The sequence below is a fragment of the Pleurodeles waltl genome, chromosome 4_2, assembly GCF_031143425.1.
Source record: "Pleurodeles waltl isolate 20211129_DDA chromosome 4_2, aPleWal1.hap1.20221129, whole genome shotgun sequence".
Taxonomy (NCBI): Eukaryota; Metazoa; Chordata; class Amphibia; order Caudata; family Salamandridae; genus Pleurodeles; species Pleurodeles waltl.
This window is the reverse complement of record NC_090443.1, coordinates 770,928,839-770,946,757: the sequence shown is the minus strand read 5'-3', so window position 1 is coordinate 770,946,757 and position 17,919 is coordinate 770,928,839. Positions and strand designations below refer to the sequence as shown.

The window sequence follows — 17,919 nt, the reverse complement described above, 5'->3', positions numbered from 1 at the left end:
CACAGATGTCTAATGCTTATACATACATAGGCATGGTCGCCTCATGTTTACAGAAACAGGAGAGTGCCTAATCTTCATTTACACAGATGGAAGGCAGCACAATCTACATAGGTGCATAGCTTAATCTTCCTCCATACAAACAGTATGCAGCCTGATCTTCGAGCACACATGAAGCTGCCTGCTCTCCACACATGGAGACAGCAGCCTAATCTTCACGCACAGAGACGTCTGATGGTCAGACATTAGTCTGGCAGCCTGATCTTCATCGGAGCAAGAGACAAGTTAATATTCAAGCATACAGGAGCATCCTGATCTCCATCCAAACAGGCATTAGCCTAACCTTCACACAACCAGAAATAAGTGTGATGTTTATACAAATATGACAGCCTAATCTTCATAGAAATAGACCGTCTAACTGTTATACCTGCAGGTGAAAGGCAGCCCGAGCTTCCTGCATACAAACAGTGAACAACCTGCTCAAGCATACGGGAAGCAGCCTGATCTTCATACATACTGACAGCAGCCTAATCTTCACACTACAGAAGTCGATATTTATACATACATACATACATATGGTTGTATGATCTTCATACAAACAGGTGGCAGTCTAATCTCTATACTTTCCACACAGCAGTCAGTCAGATCTTCATTAGACAGCTGTTAAGGCAGCCAAAACTCCATAAATGCAGGTGACACCCTGTTTCTCATACATAAAGGGGACATTCTGATCTTCAAGCTAGCAGACAGCAGGCTGAAGTTTATCCATACCAATGGTAGACTGATTTTATGCACGCAGTAGGCAATGTGATCTTCATAGAAACAAGGAACATTTTAATCTTCACACATACAGACAGTATACGAGTTTGATCTTCATACATACAGGAAGCAAACTGATCTTCATCTAAAGAGAAGGCAGACTGATCCTCAGGGAAACTGGAGAAAACCTGCTCTTCAGATATACGCAATCCAAGACAATTCTTCAGCTCACAACATTCATTGATGCAAAATCCGCCTCGATCTAATCTAGCTTTGGAGGTCAGGTGCCTATCTACTGAACAACAGATCTAAACAACCACATATTCATTCTCGGCTATCTGGTAAGACCCTAGATGGCTTCGACACTCACCACTGCCAACAACTGCAAAATCACTTGGATACACTGTGAATACAAAACTCTCCTTCAAAGCACACATCACCAAATTCCAAGATAGCATGGTACCAGCTCTCTTAAACAAAACTAGGAGTGTGGGAAATTGCAAGCCTTGCAGGTCACACCTCTGTGTTATATTTTTTAAACTATTCCATCTATGCAAATTGTGCTGCCTTGTAGTTTAAAAAATACATCTTAGGGAGATCTTCCAGGTAATAGGATGGTTCACACTGATGAGCACCTGTCTATGTCCTGAATTGATCAAGCACTGCCCGTCTATACTAAAATGAATCATAGATGCCAGCTACTGCATAATGTGTCCAATCTCCCGAAGCTGCCTAAAGTGGTTCAACTAATGCTTAGTGCCTCTCTGATCCATTCCACTTCCCTTCACACCTTGCCATCCCCCCTACTTGCATGGTATGAGGCACCATCACCATCTTGACCTGGCAACCCCTGATTATTCTGACTGTACTCTCGGGCACCTAACAGCAGTGTCCCTGGGGAGATACAGCTTGAGTCCATCATCTCTGTTTTTGTTTCATTGATGTCCATACCACGGACCTTCAACCACTAGAAGATGAATGGAGAGGTCATAAATTGGGCACATCAGCCTCCCCATGCCCAATTTAAGCCTCTCCCACGTGGATGAGAGCCAATCCAACATTTAAGGAACTATTCTGCCTCAGTCCAAGCTGCATCATTTCAAAACCAGAGGCATCTCATATAGGCGCTCATTATAACTCTGGCAGTATTGATCGCCTACCGCCATGGCAACGGCTGCCAAAACACCATCGCCTCAGCTACCTATCGTCCGCCATATTATGACCAAAGCTGGAATTCCGCCAGAAGGATGGCAGAATTCCGGCTGCGGTCATGGCGGTGGATGGCGGTAAGGTGGTGCTACTGCCAGCAGCAGCGCCACACCAGTAGACCGCTGCAGACTGTATCATGACACATGATACATGCCGGCGCTGTTCTGCTGGCGGACACTGCTGCTGGCAGCAGCGCCCCAACCTGTCTCCTGACGGAGGACCCCCTCACATAAGGTAAGTCGGGTGCTCTGACAGGGGAGAGGGGTGTGGGGTGTTGTGTGTGTGTGGGGGGGGGGTGGGTGTATGTTTGTGTGCACGTGCATGCGGATGTGTGGCGTGTGGAATGCATGTGTGCATGTATGGTTGTGAGTGTGCATGTATGTTGTGTTTTGTGAATGCGTGGGTACGTGTATGTATGTCAGTGTGTGTGGATGTGTGTGTGAATGGATGTATGCATGAATGGGTGAATGTGGGTATGAGTGTGTGTATGCATGTGTATGATGGTGCGTGAATGTGCATGTATGTCGTGTGGGGACTGGAGTGGGAGGGGGAGGGTGGGGGGGACTCTGGGGAGGGGGGCACAGGAGACCCCTATCAGTGACAGGGAAGGGATTCCCTGTCACTGATAGTGCCTACCGCCATGGTATTCGTTGTGGTAAGGAAGCCACAAAAACCATGGCGGTAGGCGGGGTAATAATCCCGCAGGTGGGATAGTGACGCCGCCTGGCTGGAGACTGAAGTCTCCAGCCTGGCAGCTGTCACCACCCTGGCGGAGGGAGTGGTACATGGCAGTTTGGCTTGAGCCAAACCGCCAATGTCATATTTTGGGGAAGAGTACCACCAGCCTCTTGGCAGTACTCTTCTCCAAACTACCATCATCCACCAGGGTCATAATAAGGGCCATAATGCCATCGGAAAGGGGTCTCCTGCTTAACTAGTTTGGAAAAGAGCAGCCTCATGCAGATACCACCAAACTAGGAGCTCAGACATCGCCAAAGTGAAAACAGATACAAAATGAAAAGACCAAAAGGTAGGCATTTTCCATTAATACCCAAGATCTGAAAAATATGCCTGTTACTATTACAGCAGTTGCTATCCCCCTGTTTTTGAGAAAGAACCTGAAGACACTCCTCTTTAGAGACTGCTGCAAACCGACCGAAGAGAAACTGAGTTCCCCTTACTTAAATTACTTCTATGTAAATGATCACAAATCATATCCCAAAGCTTCAGCCATTGGTGCTGCATTGCTCTCTAGGCTGGTCTGCACCATACACATAAATATATACCGGAGGCCGTCAAATGTTTAGTCATATCGCAGGAAGCTTGATATTCATACAATAAGGAGTCAGTGCTATTTTAAGGCATAGAGTGGTAAAACAGACCTAAACTACGTACAATAAGGACAACTTATCTTCAAACATTCAAAAGACAGCAAGACCTCCATAGAAGCATAAGGCTGCCTGATATTTATACATGCTCACTGCAATCTTACCTACAAACAAAGCAAAAAGTACCTCATCTACATATTCCAGGAGACAGTCTGATGATTTGGGCATTCAAGATTCAGTTTGATCAATAGACTTCCAGGAGATAACCTAATCTTAAAGCAGACAAGACTGAGCCTGATCTTCACATCTGCAGAAAAAAAACCTGCTCTGTACACAGCCAGGAGTCGGTATGTCCTTCATACACACAGGGGACCGCCTGATCGTCCTCTAAGCAGTAATCACCCAGATCTTCACGCCTAAAGGGGGCCGTCTGATCCTCTTACAATAAGGAGACATCCGGATGCTCATGTAAACAGAACGCCATCTGACCTTCATACAACCTTACATGAGGCAGTCAGATATATATATATATATGTATATGTATATATATATGTATGTATATATATATATATATATGTATATATATATATATATATATATATATATATATATATATATATATATATATATATATATGTATATTTAGCATCCTTATCATTCATCATACATACAGGAGGCAGCCTGGTCATCACACGCATATCGGAGTCACCCAGATCTTGATACGTACTTTATGCATTCTGATCAGAGGGTATAAGCAAAAGGAAACACAGTTTTCATGGCAAAACGTTTTACCAAATATTTCAGCAAGTTGGCTGAATTTCAATGACTAAAGATGCATTTGACCTAAAGAATGCAGCGGAATACACACTGGTTCATCTCTAAAACAGAGCAATACCTTTTCGTTGATAAAACCTTTGTTCTTGTTCAGAAATGTGCAATAATATGTGAATATCAATGTTATTATTGGATATTTGTCGTTTTATAGATGACAAAGATTCTCATCAACAAAAAAGAGTAAATCAAATTAGGAAATGCATTTTGTAAAATAGGCGTCTTTAAATTTTACTTGAATTTCAGTACTGAAATCATTGAAGTCTCTGGTAGTTTAGTGTCAATTCAAAGTGGCTGAAAAAAGTGTTAGTTCATTGATGTTGAAGTAATGAGAGCGCATATGGGCCCTAATGCAGTTGGGGCCACAAACTCCTGTGATGAGATTGTAATTTGTGCGTAAATTGTGAGTATTACTCCCGTAATTTGCAGCACATGCACTGTTTGTGTACATTAGAATGGGGAATAACGTGGTATTAGGACGTTCTTCCTCCAATCCAAGGTGTTGAATTCACAATCGGGTGTAAATTTTGCACCTGAAAATGTCCAAATCCTGCAGAATCACAAATTAGCAGGTGTACTATCTGCCCCAGTTTCTTACAGTTCAGTCGTGTGTTTTCCCTCTGCGCAAGACTATATCCACTTCATTTTGGAAAGTCTAATGTTAGGTGTGAGAAACAAAAAATAACTTAAAAAATGAATTTCAAATAAAGGGTGAAGTTGGAAGGAAGCGTGTTACACACTTCTGCCCTGGACAATTCTGTGTATGGCTGAAAAACGAAATGTGCTCCGTTACAGATATTGCTTTGTTCTAGCTGAACTTCGGCAAGCATTTCTAGAAAACAGCCATTCATTTGCACTAATGTACTTGAAACCTTTTAGTTGCATGGTGGGCAGCAGTAACATGGCTAGAAAATAAATAAAATAGATTGTTGATAAAACATCAGATATGATATTATACAATCATTTGTAACACTCTACTGTAGACAACCAAACTAGGAACATTTTAGCAACAACTCTTTTCATAGTTCATCATCATATAAATCTTTATAGTTAAAACTGCTCCCTTTCTTCTGTGGGTCTTGATACCTGTTTCTCTACTTAAGTAAGCATATTATGCTGCAAAGGTACATTGCTATGTCAGGACCGGAGACCGGGATTATGCTTAACTTTCTATCCTTTAATACTTACAGCAGTGTTGGAACTACAAACTACCTTTCCCATGAAACCAATAGGAAGGAAATACAGAAAAACAACATATAAACCAATCAGATATCAGAGCCATAGGCCATATAAGCAAACATCCTCCGAGGCACTTCCTCTTTCTTTCCTGCTTCCAGCAGAGATAAGCACTATTTCCTTTGTTCTTTATTCATTGTGTATTCCAATGTGTACTTAATCTTACTGTACCCAAAGGTGTTAGCTGCAGGAGCGCATTTGTTATCCACTCCATTCGCAGCTGTTTCCATGGTCTTTATCGGGGACCGCGTCCTGAGGTGAGGCAGGCAACCCGCTAGAGGTCATCACTTGGTTACAGAAGCGCGCCTCCAGCTATTGTGGAGCAACTGCCTCCCACTATAGAGCCTTCCTGCCATCAGCTGCCCTGAGCTACCTGGAAACCTGATACCCTGCACCATCAGGGTCAGTATTTAACTTAAGGAAGCAGCAGATGTCCGATATGGGTTGACATAAGCAGGGGAACCAGATCATGGTCTCTGCACATTAATCGGTTTTCACTCGCACATGTTAGCCCACTTTAGGGGCTGGGCCCAGGCGGTAATTACCCAGTTGACTTGAAAGGGTGCACAGGCCATTCTTCACCTACACTCTATAATATCAGTGCTGTGCATGGTCAAAACTCTACCTTGTCTGCCACAAATATAAAAATTGCTTGGAAGGCATAAAAGATTGTGGGTCTGCCACCCCCTCCCTCCCCCACCCCTTATACAGCCAAGTTTCCCCTACAATCTTGAAACTCCCTGTGGGTTACTCAGTGGGAGATATTTTATCCCTGGCAATCATGCAAACCCAGGAATTTGGAGAATATATGTAGGAGGAGACCATTTTGGTCCTCCCCGGACAAGATGAATTCTGTCAGGCAATGGATGCTTCCATCCATCAAGCGATAGCCTCCACCACTGAACCTCCAGAATGACACCTGCTGCAAGTGGCTGACTCCTGCCCGATCCACTTAATATATCTCTAGAACCCCTTCACAAAGGTTCCCTGGTGGAGCTCAAACACAAGGCACAACAACCCCCCAAATGTAAGTTGGAAACCGGGGTGGACCTGACAGCCTTTGATCGGCTCAAAAAGGCATTTTTAGATCATCCTGCTTAGTCAGGTGCAGAAACCTCGGCAGACACCTTAAGCCCACCAGGGACTTGCTCCTGTCCCTTTTCACTCAGTCAATGGGGATGACGAGTATTCCCTTGGGGATTCTGCTGATAAGGCTGGTCCTTCCAGACTGTGGTGACCTGTGCCTCTTGCTACGCTTGCCACCTCAGATTCCCAAAGTTTGGAGGATCACTCCAATATACTGGACCTCAAAGAGCTGCTTCATCCCAGGCCTTCTGAATGGTTCCCCTTGGACAAGGTGGGCAACCTCTTCCTGGTAGAGAAACGGGATGGCGGACACTGCTCTGCCATCAACCTGCAGGAGTTCAATGGTTGCCTGATCTACCACCATATCAAAATGGAAGGAATGCACCTCCTCCGTGATCTGTTGCGCCCGGACGATTGGATGGTGTGCTTAGACTTTAAAGACGTGTACTTAACGGTCCCCTTCTTTCCTCCATACCAACGATTCTTACAATTCCAATGGTGTGGATCCATCTTCAAATTCAAAACCCTTCCTTTCGGTCTATCCTCAGCCCCTTAGTGTTTCACCAAGGTCTTGAAACCGGTGGTCGAACTGCTGAGGGCTCAAGGGCTTCATCTAATAATATATTTAGATGTACTTCTCATGCACCAATGCCAGACCAAGTTACAGGATCAGTTGCAACTGACAATCGATCTCTTAGAGAGTCTGGGCTCCCTCAACGGCAGAGCCATTTTTGGCTCAGATTCAGATCTCATCATCGAATTGGATGCCAGCAAATCCGGTTGAGGAGCGCAATGTGGAGAGTCATTCACAGAAGGAAACTGATCCATGGAAGAACAATCTCTCCACATCAATTGCCTGGAGATCACTGTGGGCTCTGTAGCAGTCCAATGCTTGACCAAGGAGGAGGCAAGCTGCTGAGTGCTACCCAAGATGGACAATGTCTTAGCATTGAGCTATATTAATCATCCCGGGAGTTCCGGATTGTAGGTCCTGGCAGACCTAAACAAAGAATTTTGGACGTATTGCCTCAACAACAACATATCAGTCACTGCAGGACATCTCCCAGGAGTATCCAACCAAATCATGGATTGGTGCACATGGGGATGGCCAGACATGAGTTTGTGGCAACTTGATCTTCTGGTTTTCACTGAGTTACAGTCGTTGGGGTCCTTTTTTGACCTTTTTGCTTCCATCAACTTCCAAGATACTTCAGTTGGAAGCTGAATGCCCTACCACCACCAATGGATGCATTCATGCAGGATTGGTCGAAGGAGAATGGTTATGCTTTTCCTCCCTTCGCTATGATAATGAGACTGTCTTCCCAATTGAGGAGACAACAGGCCGACATAGTGCTGATCATGCTGATATGGAGATCACAAGTGTGGTTTCCTATTCTTCTGGGACTTTCTTGGATTTTCCAATCCACCTTCCCCTCGCTCCAGATATTCTTCAGAATCCCCTAGGCTAATGCCATCTGCTATTCCTCCAGGGCCGTCTACCTCTGATGGCACAGTGGATTACCGGGAGAGATGGTGAGTCCCGGGCCTTTCACAGGAGGCTGAAAGTATGCTTGCCATGGCCTAAGCAGAGTGAACCACCAAACGATAAAAGGCAGTGTGGTCCAAATGGGTGCACTGATGTGTTCAATGCCAAGAAGATCCCATGGGGTGCAAAATTGTCCCAATCCTGAATTTCTTGGCTTCCTTGGCATCTCAAGGCTTGGCATACAGGAAGATAAATTCCTATTGCTCGGCTATCTCTGTAGGCCACTCCAAGGAGCTCCCATGGGGGCACACCCCTGGTTTGTAAGCTGCTGAGAGGAATCCAGTTCTCTCTTCCTCCAGATCCCAGGTACTGAGCCCTCTGCGATGTCAATATGGTTTTGAAACTTTTTCAATCTTGGCAAAGGAAAGAATATATTTCGCGAAAGGAATTATCTGCAAAGCTGACAATGTTCCTCTGTCTGGTCTTGTACCGTAGGGTGTCTGATGTCAGAGCCCTCGATGTCTCGGGTAGGGTATTCACTCCACAAGGGGTCATATTCCATATTCCTATGAGAACTAAAGCAGATTTGAGATCAATCTCTTACCCGACATTCAGTTCCCATCCTAAACTCTGTGTGGTTAGGTGTCTTAAAGCATATGAAAACGTGACAGAATGGTTCCGTCCACCAGGAGAATGACAGTTATTGATATCCCCAATAAAACCTTTCAAAGCCATCTCATCACCCACCATTGCTCGCTGGGTCATGCATGAGGCAGGCACTGATGTGTCGCAATTCGGCTCCCATTCCGCAAGAGGGGCAATGGCCTCAAAAGCCTTTTCTCCAGGGGACAGACTAGCGGATATTATTAATGGGGCCAATTGGTCTTTGGACTCTATGTTTAAATGATTTTACTTGAAACCAGAGCTTTGAACGAGTATAATCCTTGCCTCCGGTAAAATTTCTTAGCTTTCGTAAAGGAAAGTTTCAATTCTAATAAGGACACAGCGGCAATAATTATTCCCTCACATCTGTTCTCACAGTTATCTCCCACCCTGGATATGTTTTTTTTTCTGACAGAAGATTAAGGGATATTCATGTGAGTAAACTTAATTGATTTGTTATGCATACGCATTATTGTATCTCATGTGGTTACTATGCTTAACAAGTTAAGATTTTACGGTTATGAACGTATAGTAATGCCATTTGCTGTTTATGGAGCTTTTAGTTTTATGAAAACTGATTAATTTATGTTTTTTCGTTGCCCAGGTACGGACTCCAATAATGACAAATGATTCCTGTTGATTCTTCAGGTCCCACTCAAGAAAGGGGAAGTGCCTCAGAGGACGTTTGTTTATACAGACTATGGCTCTGATATCTGATTGGAAGATGTGTTGTTTTTCTGTATTTCCTTACCAGTCATTTCATGGGAAAGGTAGTTTATTATTGAACACTGCTGGAAGTATTAAAGGATAGAAAATTTAGCGTAATCCTCGCCTTGGGGTCCTAATAAAATTGAAACCTTCCTATGCGAAAGCTAGGAAATTTTACATTCATACGCTTGAGAAGTCCTACCAAGCTATTCTCATAGGAAACCACATGGGCAAAATTAACAAAACTGCAAGCTTGTGATTTTCCTCACAACTAATTGCTTTATTCTGGCATCTCTTTTCAGCACTAAGACACCCTATTTTAGGGTAATCAAACACTCAACATATCATTCATTCATTTGTTCATACATTCACAAAAGACATCTTGTACTACAATCTTGCAATATCTTAAATGCTGTCATAATTATGTTGTTTTTCTGTGTGGCCTTCCCAGAGGTTTCACCTTTTAGCAGGCAGTTTTTTCCTCACATTATGGCTCTGAGCACTGCAACAGTGAAATTTAGCATTACAGGATGTGATTTGCCCCATTGAGAGTTGAAATCAACCAAACCCTAACGGCCTACTAAATTTTCAGTAACGCCACAGTAAATTAACACAGGAATTGTACCAGTGGTATGGGAGCTAAATATCTCATGATGGCAGCAGTATATAATTACACCACACACACACACATATGACTAGAAAGATAAGTCTCCAGGTTTACCATTGAGGACTGGATGGCTGCAGTCTAAAACCCTTCGGTACCACATAACAGAGGAAGGTGCTTGTATGTGGCATATCCTACTTAGATATATCAGGTAAGTAACACTTAACTGTCCCTTGTAGACCACATGACCACATGCTTCATGTCTAAAAGTGGGACATGATCAATAATTAAAGAACATATATCCATACAAAGAGCAGCTACCAAATGCCGTGTGCCAATGGAAAGGTAAAGTGGCATTTTCCTTCAGAGATGCTTAGTTGCAAACAAAAGATCTGTTTTATAATGTCTTACTTGATCCAAAGTTAATTTATAATATTTATAAAAAATATTCTAATTGTAAGTGTAACTATTTTGGAAAGTTCACTTCTTAATTTTTAAAACCATAGTTTGTGCTGCTTGAAGGCTTCAGTAGTCATTAATTCAGTTTTGATGACAGACATAAAACCTAGATGAGGCATAAAATCTACTTCTGCTGTCAATCAAAGGAACTGCTGCAAACAGCAGGAAGGATGTAGAATGGGCAATGACTAGACAAGTATGACTGAATATGCCACTTGGGTGTAGATTGAAACAGTAAGCTAAACAAAGAGACCATTCACCTCCTATTAGAAGGGATGAATGAGCTACTCCTAGATCAGGAAGAGGGGTATGGTTCCAGGTCCTGGGTGAGACTAGTAGCTTGAAGAGGGGAGCCTGACTACTTCCATCTTGGTCAAAAGCTTCTGAGATAGTTTCCATGTAAGCAGGACAAGAAGTGCTGCAAATATACGATGGCTGTTGGTGGGAATTTTGACCCCGAGGAGATTGGAGCCAAAATTTCACCAAGCGTCAGATAATGCACTAAGTAAAATGACATCACAGAAACAGCAGTTCAGAACACTCCTGTACCTTGGAAGACTCAGAAAAAGGAAGAAGAATCTGAGCCCCACCAGCCTCTAAAGATATCTGGAGTGCCTCCCACTTCCTGGCGGAACCCAGGGACCGGAAGTGCTCTTCTAGGGTCACGTGGTTGAACTCCTGTACTGAGACAAGGGACATAAAAGGCTGAATAATGGTAGTGTTGTGCATGGAAGAACTTCCTGACCAGTTGGGAGTGGAATGAACTTGACCCTGTGGAAGCCCTGGCTGGTGATCTCTTCTTAGGAGCTTTCACTGGTAGCCTGAGAGCTGTAGGAGAGACTATGAGGAATCCTTTCAGTATCTACTGGAAATTGGGACTCTTGGCTCTGTCAGAAAGCAGGGGCAGGCAGGTCTTTCTCACAAGTGGAGGCCTGCAGCTCACTATATGATTGAGGGAAAACCAAAAGCAATTGAACGTGCTGTCTGCAAGGCAACTCACTCTTCCCTTGCCCTCCTGGCCTCTACAAAACAAAACAGTTTACTGGCAACTTTTGCTTGATTTTGTATTAGGTACAAGAGTGGCATTCAGTGGTGTTTGTTTGTACAGCACATTGACTGAAGTTGATTTTCAGAACATCACTTGTCCAATGGGCATTTTCTGACTTAAAACTTTAATTTGTATCTCCACTTTACTTAATTTGATCTAATACGTTTTAAAGAAATTTAGCCTATTCTTTTTCTGGATTTGCCAAAATGGACTGGTAATTTGTGTATGCTGTGTATTGACCTCAATGGTATTTGTTACTGTTTGAGCCAACAATGTATTTCCATAGGGAAAGCCTGCTGCTTGTGCCTTAGCTAAGGGCTTGATCAGAGGTTTCTCAGTGAACTATTATGTTGGTGGTACAACAACACTCAGAACTATCAATTACTCACATTCTCTCAGAGGTATAGTAAAAGAAACGTGGAAGGTGAATGTTACTGAAAGTGCTATCAAGGGTCCTCTGTTAGCATTTTTCACGAAGAGCAAGAAAAAAAATGCATATGTAAGGCATTACTGTGAGCAAGACAGGACAGTCATTGAGGTCCAGAATAACTACAAAGCAACACAGCACATACTCCTCAATGAATACAAATTTGCAAACTTGAAATTGAGAGTTACTAAAACTTTTCTTTGAACTAAGCCTACTTCAAAGGGCAAAATCAGTATAAGAAGGGCACCCAAAACCACAGACTTTATATCACTTCTGGACATCAAGAGGAACCTCTGCCTGGAGAAGAGGTGAAGAGCTGAGGAGAAGTGCTGCCCTGCCTGAGACTGTGTTTTGTGGAGCTATCCTGCAGTTACTGCTTCTGCCTGTGCAAGAGGACAAAGACTGGACTTTGTGTGCCTTCCTGCTTGTAATGGAATCTCCAAGGGCTTGTCCTGAGCTTGCCTGCTGTTATTGAAGTCTCAGGGCCATCAAAGACTTCTCCTGCCAGCACCTGGACTCTCTGCTGAGACTCCTGCCCTGGTGCCCTATCCAGTTCCTGGGGCCTTGGAAGGTGAAGCTGGCAGACCCAAGACTGAAAATCCACGCACGGACCGTCGTGCGGGGAAAAATTTGACGCACCTTACGAGACGTGGCTGAAAAAAAGACACGCCGCCGGCTTCGAAGTAGAAATCGACGCTCGACCTGCATCACAACTGGAAAATCGATGCACAGAGCTGGAAGAACGACGCTCACACCCACTGATGGAGGCTGTTAACATCGCAACCCACATTGCGTGGTTTTGTTGAGACCGTGCGGCAGGATTTTCTACGTAAACCTTGCTGGGCGCAGAAAAACGATGCAACGCCTGCCCGGACCTGAGTGCTGACCGGGTCGATGCATCGCTCCCCTGCGGGGAGGAAAAATTACGCATGCCGGCCTGACCGGAGAAGGAGAAACAACGCATCAGGTCGCTTGCGAGTGAGAAATCAACGCACTGCTTACCTTTTTCGACGCACACTCGCCCGTGCGGGTTATTTTGACACGACCCAGGTACATTTTCACGCTTACAGTGTTAGCGTTGTGTTTAAAAGAACATGAAGACTCTTTTTGTTTTTTAATTGATAACTTGACTTGTGTATGGTAGATTTTTGTCGTTTTGGTCTTGTTTTGTTTAGATAATTTTTCTAAACCTGTGTTTTGTCATTTTGTAGTCTTTTCATTAAGTTACTGTGTGTGGTGGTACAAATACTTTACACCTAGCACTCTGAAGTTAAGCCTGCCAGCTCGTGCCAAGCTACCAAGGGGGTGAGTGGGGGTTAGCTGAGGGTGATTCTCCTTTACCCTGATTAGAGTGAGGGTCCTTGCTTGGACAAGGGGCAACCTGACTGCCAACCAAAGACCCCATTTCTAACAAATAGCATCTATGATATCATGCAAAAAGAACACATTCAAAGTTATTATTGGTTCCATAATCAACCCACACCAGTGGTCTATGGATTTTTGAGAGAGTAGACTTTGTGCAGTTCTCCACCTATAATATAATTTATTAGTGTCCATATAATCCAAAAGTAGTGCTGGAAAGCATATATTACCTACTCGAAAGAACTTACACTTCTTAGTTCTACTAATCCTGCCATTCATTATCCTATTGTTCAAATGTGCCGCTCAGCCCTCGGGGGCTAACTATGTATCTTCCAAAGCTCCATCCTAATTATGTCCCGATATTCTATATTTATATTTGGCTACGAATTGCTAATATTAAACTGGGTTCCCGCTCTTCACATAGTAAGGGACTCGCTCTGACACTTATAATAATGGCCTCCTTTATATAACCGCCCAAAGTATCCTCTATATAGGACCTTGTAATAAATTTAATACACATAGGACCTTGTAATACATTTAATACACACTCTGGGTTCCATGTTACATGTTCATTGATTTTTAGCAGGGAATTGCTATTTTTAGTTTAGCTATTTACTCCATGCCTTACTGTCCTACTTTAACTTACCTAATCACAGATAAATATTACCCTAAGCATGTTTTATCATAATGGTTGTTTCATACTCAAACAGCTTCTTTTCTTTGTAATACATGTATTTAACTGCACATCTCGTTGATTGATGTTCATTTTAATTTATCTGGCTATTATTAAATATTTCCTTATATGTTCATATTCTTTGTTTTGTGTACATTTTGGGGGATTGTATGACTTACTTAAACAATAACTACTCTATGTATATATATTAATGTTGCCTGTGAAATTATTTGTGTCAATACATCTTTTTACTCTTGAATCACACTGTATTGCACCGCGCCCTGACGTTTGTCCTATAGAAAATAAACAATTTATATTATATACAATCTTCATTGTATGTGTCTTGCGCAGATATCGTGGATAAACATACATGTAATAAATGAAGATACAAAACCTACTTAGCAGCCTCCCTGAGATCAGTAACGTTCCTCATCTTCCCGTTCCCATCTTTAAAAGTTGTTCTATTTCCTACAGTCAGTACTCCATTCCTCGTGGTAAAATCTGGGAAGCATCTTTTTAGAACTGTTGAAAGAAATCAAAAATAATTGTAATCAGAAGTCATCATAGAGTCTGAAATATTAAAAGAGGATCTCGGAAAGTATGTTCTGAAAATGGCACAAACCTACTTTGTACAACTGCACAAAAACTGTGGTTTGTTTTAGAATAACTGGTCATATTGGAGCAGGTCCAATGCTAAATTGCATATGGCTTACCCATGGCTGTCTTGGCACAAAAAGCAAAACGATGGACTAGAATGCGGAACACAGTAATTCCCAGAGGCTGAGACTAATCCAACATTTTGCCTTTTTTTCGCCGTGTCAGACTCGCACAACCCCAGACCACTTTTGTCCCATGGAACACCTCAAGATGCAGGTTTTCCCACAAATTCATAATGCCGATTCAGTGAGTTATCCCCATTACCAACTGAATCAGGAATTACTCCACACTCGTAAAGGGTTAAGTCATGGTTTACAGTTCACAGTTGTGCAAAACTTTATTTAATTAAATACCACAAGTAAAAATAAATAATGTATTTTGGTGGCAACATCAAGAACTGTGTTATGTACCAGCACATATTGAAACATTGCATATAGCTTTCTCTGGCGAGAGTTAGAGCAGTGCCATTGCCACCTCTCGAGAACTCTAAATACTGCCCATGAAACCGCACTACTGGTGGTTTCCTCAATTTCATGGCAAACTGTGAGCCATTCAGTTTATGTTGTTAGCAGATGTTTTCATGGTTCTGTTATTATGTGTACATGCTTTAACTATATCTTCATTCATAGCAGTCTGCTTTCATATTGCTAAGAATGAAAACCAAAAAAAGATACAACACAATTTCTATATGAAAAAAATTATAGTGGGGCAGGTCAAGCTAAGCAGGTTATTTAGCATTTTGAAGGTTCGAAAGAAATAGTCATGATTTAAACATATCAACAAAATGAGTGCAGAAATATTAGTTTAATGTTTAATTGACCAGTTTATGTCGGGCTTAATACATTAGTATTAACTATTTTAAGCACATATGTAGTTAATATCATTGTCTAATCAATAAAAAAACAAACTCACAAGGCCTGCTTGGGATAATCATCGAGGGACAATCTTCATCACGAAGAACTTCTGTAATTCGCTAAAAAAAGAGACATTTTAAGTCAGTTCATATGTTATTGTAAGTAGGTGTAAATGTTGTTCAAAATGTCATCTCTTTAAATTCAGTGTTGAAACAACATATATTAAACATTGAATGGAGCTGTCCCCTCCTAGGACACATGGCTCAGATTTACTAAGCCTTTGCGTCGTGCAAGGCGACGCAGGGCAAGGCACAGCTTAATTTGGGATTTATAAAGCCATGCAAAGTTTGATTTGCATGGCCTTGCATGGCATTGCAAAGAAACGTAACAACACAGTATCTCGTGCTGCATTGCTTCATATTTCTTAGAGGTAGGCGTTCCATGGGTGGAGCATGGTTCCTTTGCATCCACCCATGAAGTTCTCGCAAGTTCTGATTTACTAAAGTTTGAAAAGGTGGAATTGTTTGGAAGTGGTACACAGAGGCGTAATGAGGAGAAATATGCTTATTTCTCCTTGTTACTTCCTCTTGCTGTGTGATGCATTCTACATCATGTATAGAAAGAGGAATGTTGCTCTTTGGATTGTTTTTGTGCAGGAAGCTATCCCTTCCTGCACCAAGACAATCCTGTTCACAATGGTGCAAGGATGCCTGCATTGGCACTAGGAAGCCGCAAGTGCTCCAGCGCAGGGAGGGAGCTGAAGAGCACAAAATCTCAATAGATACGGCGCATTTCACCTCTGTCCCTTTCACTCAATGCAGCACAGCAACTTTGCTTGCTTCCCTGCGCTGCAAGAACTTTCGATAAATATGCCTCCTTTTTTTTCATGGCATCACTATTAACTTGGGGCATATGTGTGTCCACTGATTGTGTCAAATAATGAAAAATATCTGTTCCACAAACCATTCAACTAATGAGCATTAATGACCACAGATACAGTGAGCACAAGTACTTGGCAAGGCACAGCAGACAGTGTGTGGTTAAAAGTAGTTCAGCTGCTGGAACGTGGTGACCCTGTAGGTAAGAAATTGGGTTATTGTTTGAGAGGGGTGGAAGGCCTACTAAAATAGCAAATAATAAACACCATCCTTGTTGGGGTGAACCACAAAAGTCACTAAATTTACCTCTGCTTAATCCTCTGGTAGCTTGATACACATGAGCAGGATTAACTTTGAAGCAATGTGTAAAGTATTTATGCAGCACTGAAACAGTAATGAAGTGCAACCACCACACCAATAAAATCCCAAACCGGTTTAGGAAAAATTAAGTTAATGTTGATAAATAAATGTCACCAAAATTGTCAAAATCCATTCAGTAGAATTGAAGATATGTTTTTTCACATTTTAGGTGAAAATAGTGCCAAGATGTACAAAGCACTGGTTATCTGATAGCACTGGACCGGGGGAAAGTCACAAGCTCAGGTCGACTGCAATGCAGTGCAGGTCAGATACAGGGATAAGGTTAGTCCCACTGAAAAGTTACTTTCTTAAGTCTGGAGCGAAGGGTGCTGTTCTTGAGGGCAGAGGCCTGAAGGAGGAGGTTATTGGCACAAGAAGCAGGTCGATCATCGCTCACAGTTGTTGTTGTAGTGCTAAGAGCTGGTCATCGTTAGAGCTTCACATTGGTTGATCATCAAGCACGGTTGTTGTCAGCGCGAAGTGCAGGCTTCCCTTTACAAGTCATCATAGATGGTCACTCTAAGCACGAACAGCAGGTCTCGCTGGAGCTTCGCATTGGCCGTCCTTGCGGGCGGTTGATTCTCAGCGCGAAAAGGTCACTTTTCGGTCGCAAGGAGACCAAAGGTTCTGCCTCTTCAACTTTTCTTCAGGATGAGTTCTCACTGATGTCAACAAAGGGTCCAGCATGTTGGGAGCTCTTCTTGGCAATAAGAACCCACTCCAGAAGAGGTCAGCAGCAGGTCTCAGGCAGGCCCAGGCAGGTCCAGTTGGTGCTGGTCAGCTGGAGTGATGCAAGGAGGCCTCTGAAAGCTCATTGTGTTCCTGTATCTCACACAGGACATCAGTTAACTCACCTTTGGAGACGCTCTGAGTAGCCTTGGTTCAAGGCAAGACGGCTCAATCCCTCTTCCTTTTTGCCAGGTTAAAATGGCAGTTTAAAACTGGACTACAGGCTCTAGTGGGAGGCCTGAGACACGTTTTAGAAAGCTACTTTAGTGGGGGCATAATAAGAGCTGCTGCCCACCAGTAACATTTAATTCAGAGGCCCTGGGTACATGTAGTACCGTATTGTAGGGACTTACAAGTAAATTAAACGTACAAATCAGGTCTAGGACATTTTGATCATGTTTCCAAGGGTGAGCACAAGCACTTGACAATTGATTTGCAGATAAAAAGTGCACAGAGTCCTAACAGGCAACAACAATGAAGCAGCAAAGGAAGGCAGAGAAAGCAATAATCTGGGATGACTCTGCAGAAAGGGCCATGTCCAACACTGTCTTAAGGAAAAATAGCC

At 42.8% G+C, this 17,919-nt stretch overlaps 1 protein-coding gene across 6 annotated transcripts in view; it reads right to left on the bottom strand.

Annotated features, from left to right (window-relative positions):
* SLC44A5 (solute carrier family 44 member 5) overlaps nt 1–17,919 on the bottom strand; it is a 765,772-nt gene that overhangs the window by 223,061 nt on the left and 524,792 nt on the right. For all 6 annotated transcript variants that reach the window (XM_069232424.1, XM_069232422.1, XM_069232425.1 and 3 more), the window contains exons 7-8: nt 15,446–15,506; nt 14,275–14,398 (exon numbers count right to left, since the gene is read on the bottom strand). In XM_069232424.1, the coding sequence (XP_069088525.1) occupies nt 14,275–14,398; nt 15,446–15,506 (185 nt within the window). The remainder of the gene's footprint in view (nt 1–14,274; nt 14,399–15,445; nt 15,507–17,919) is intronic.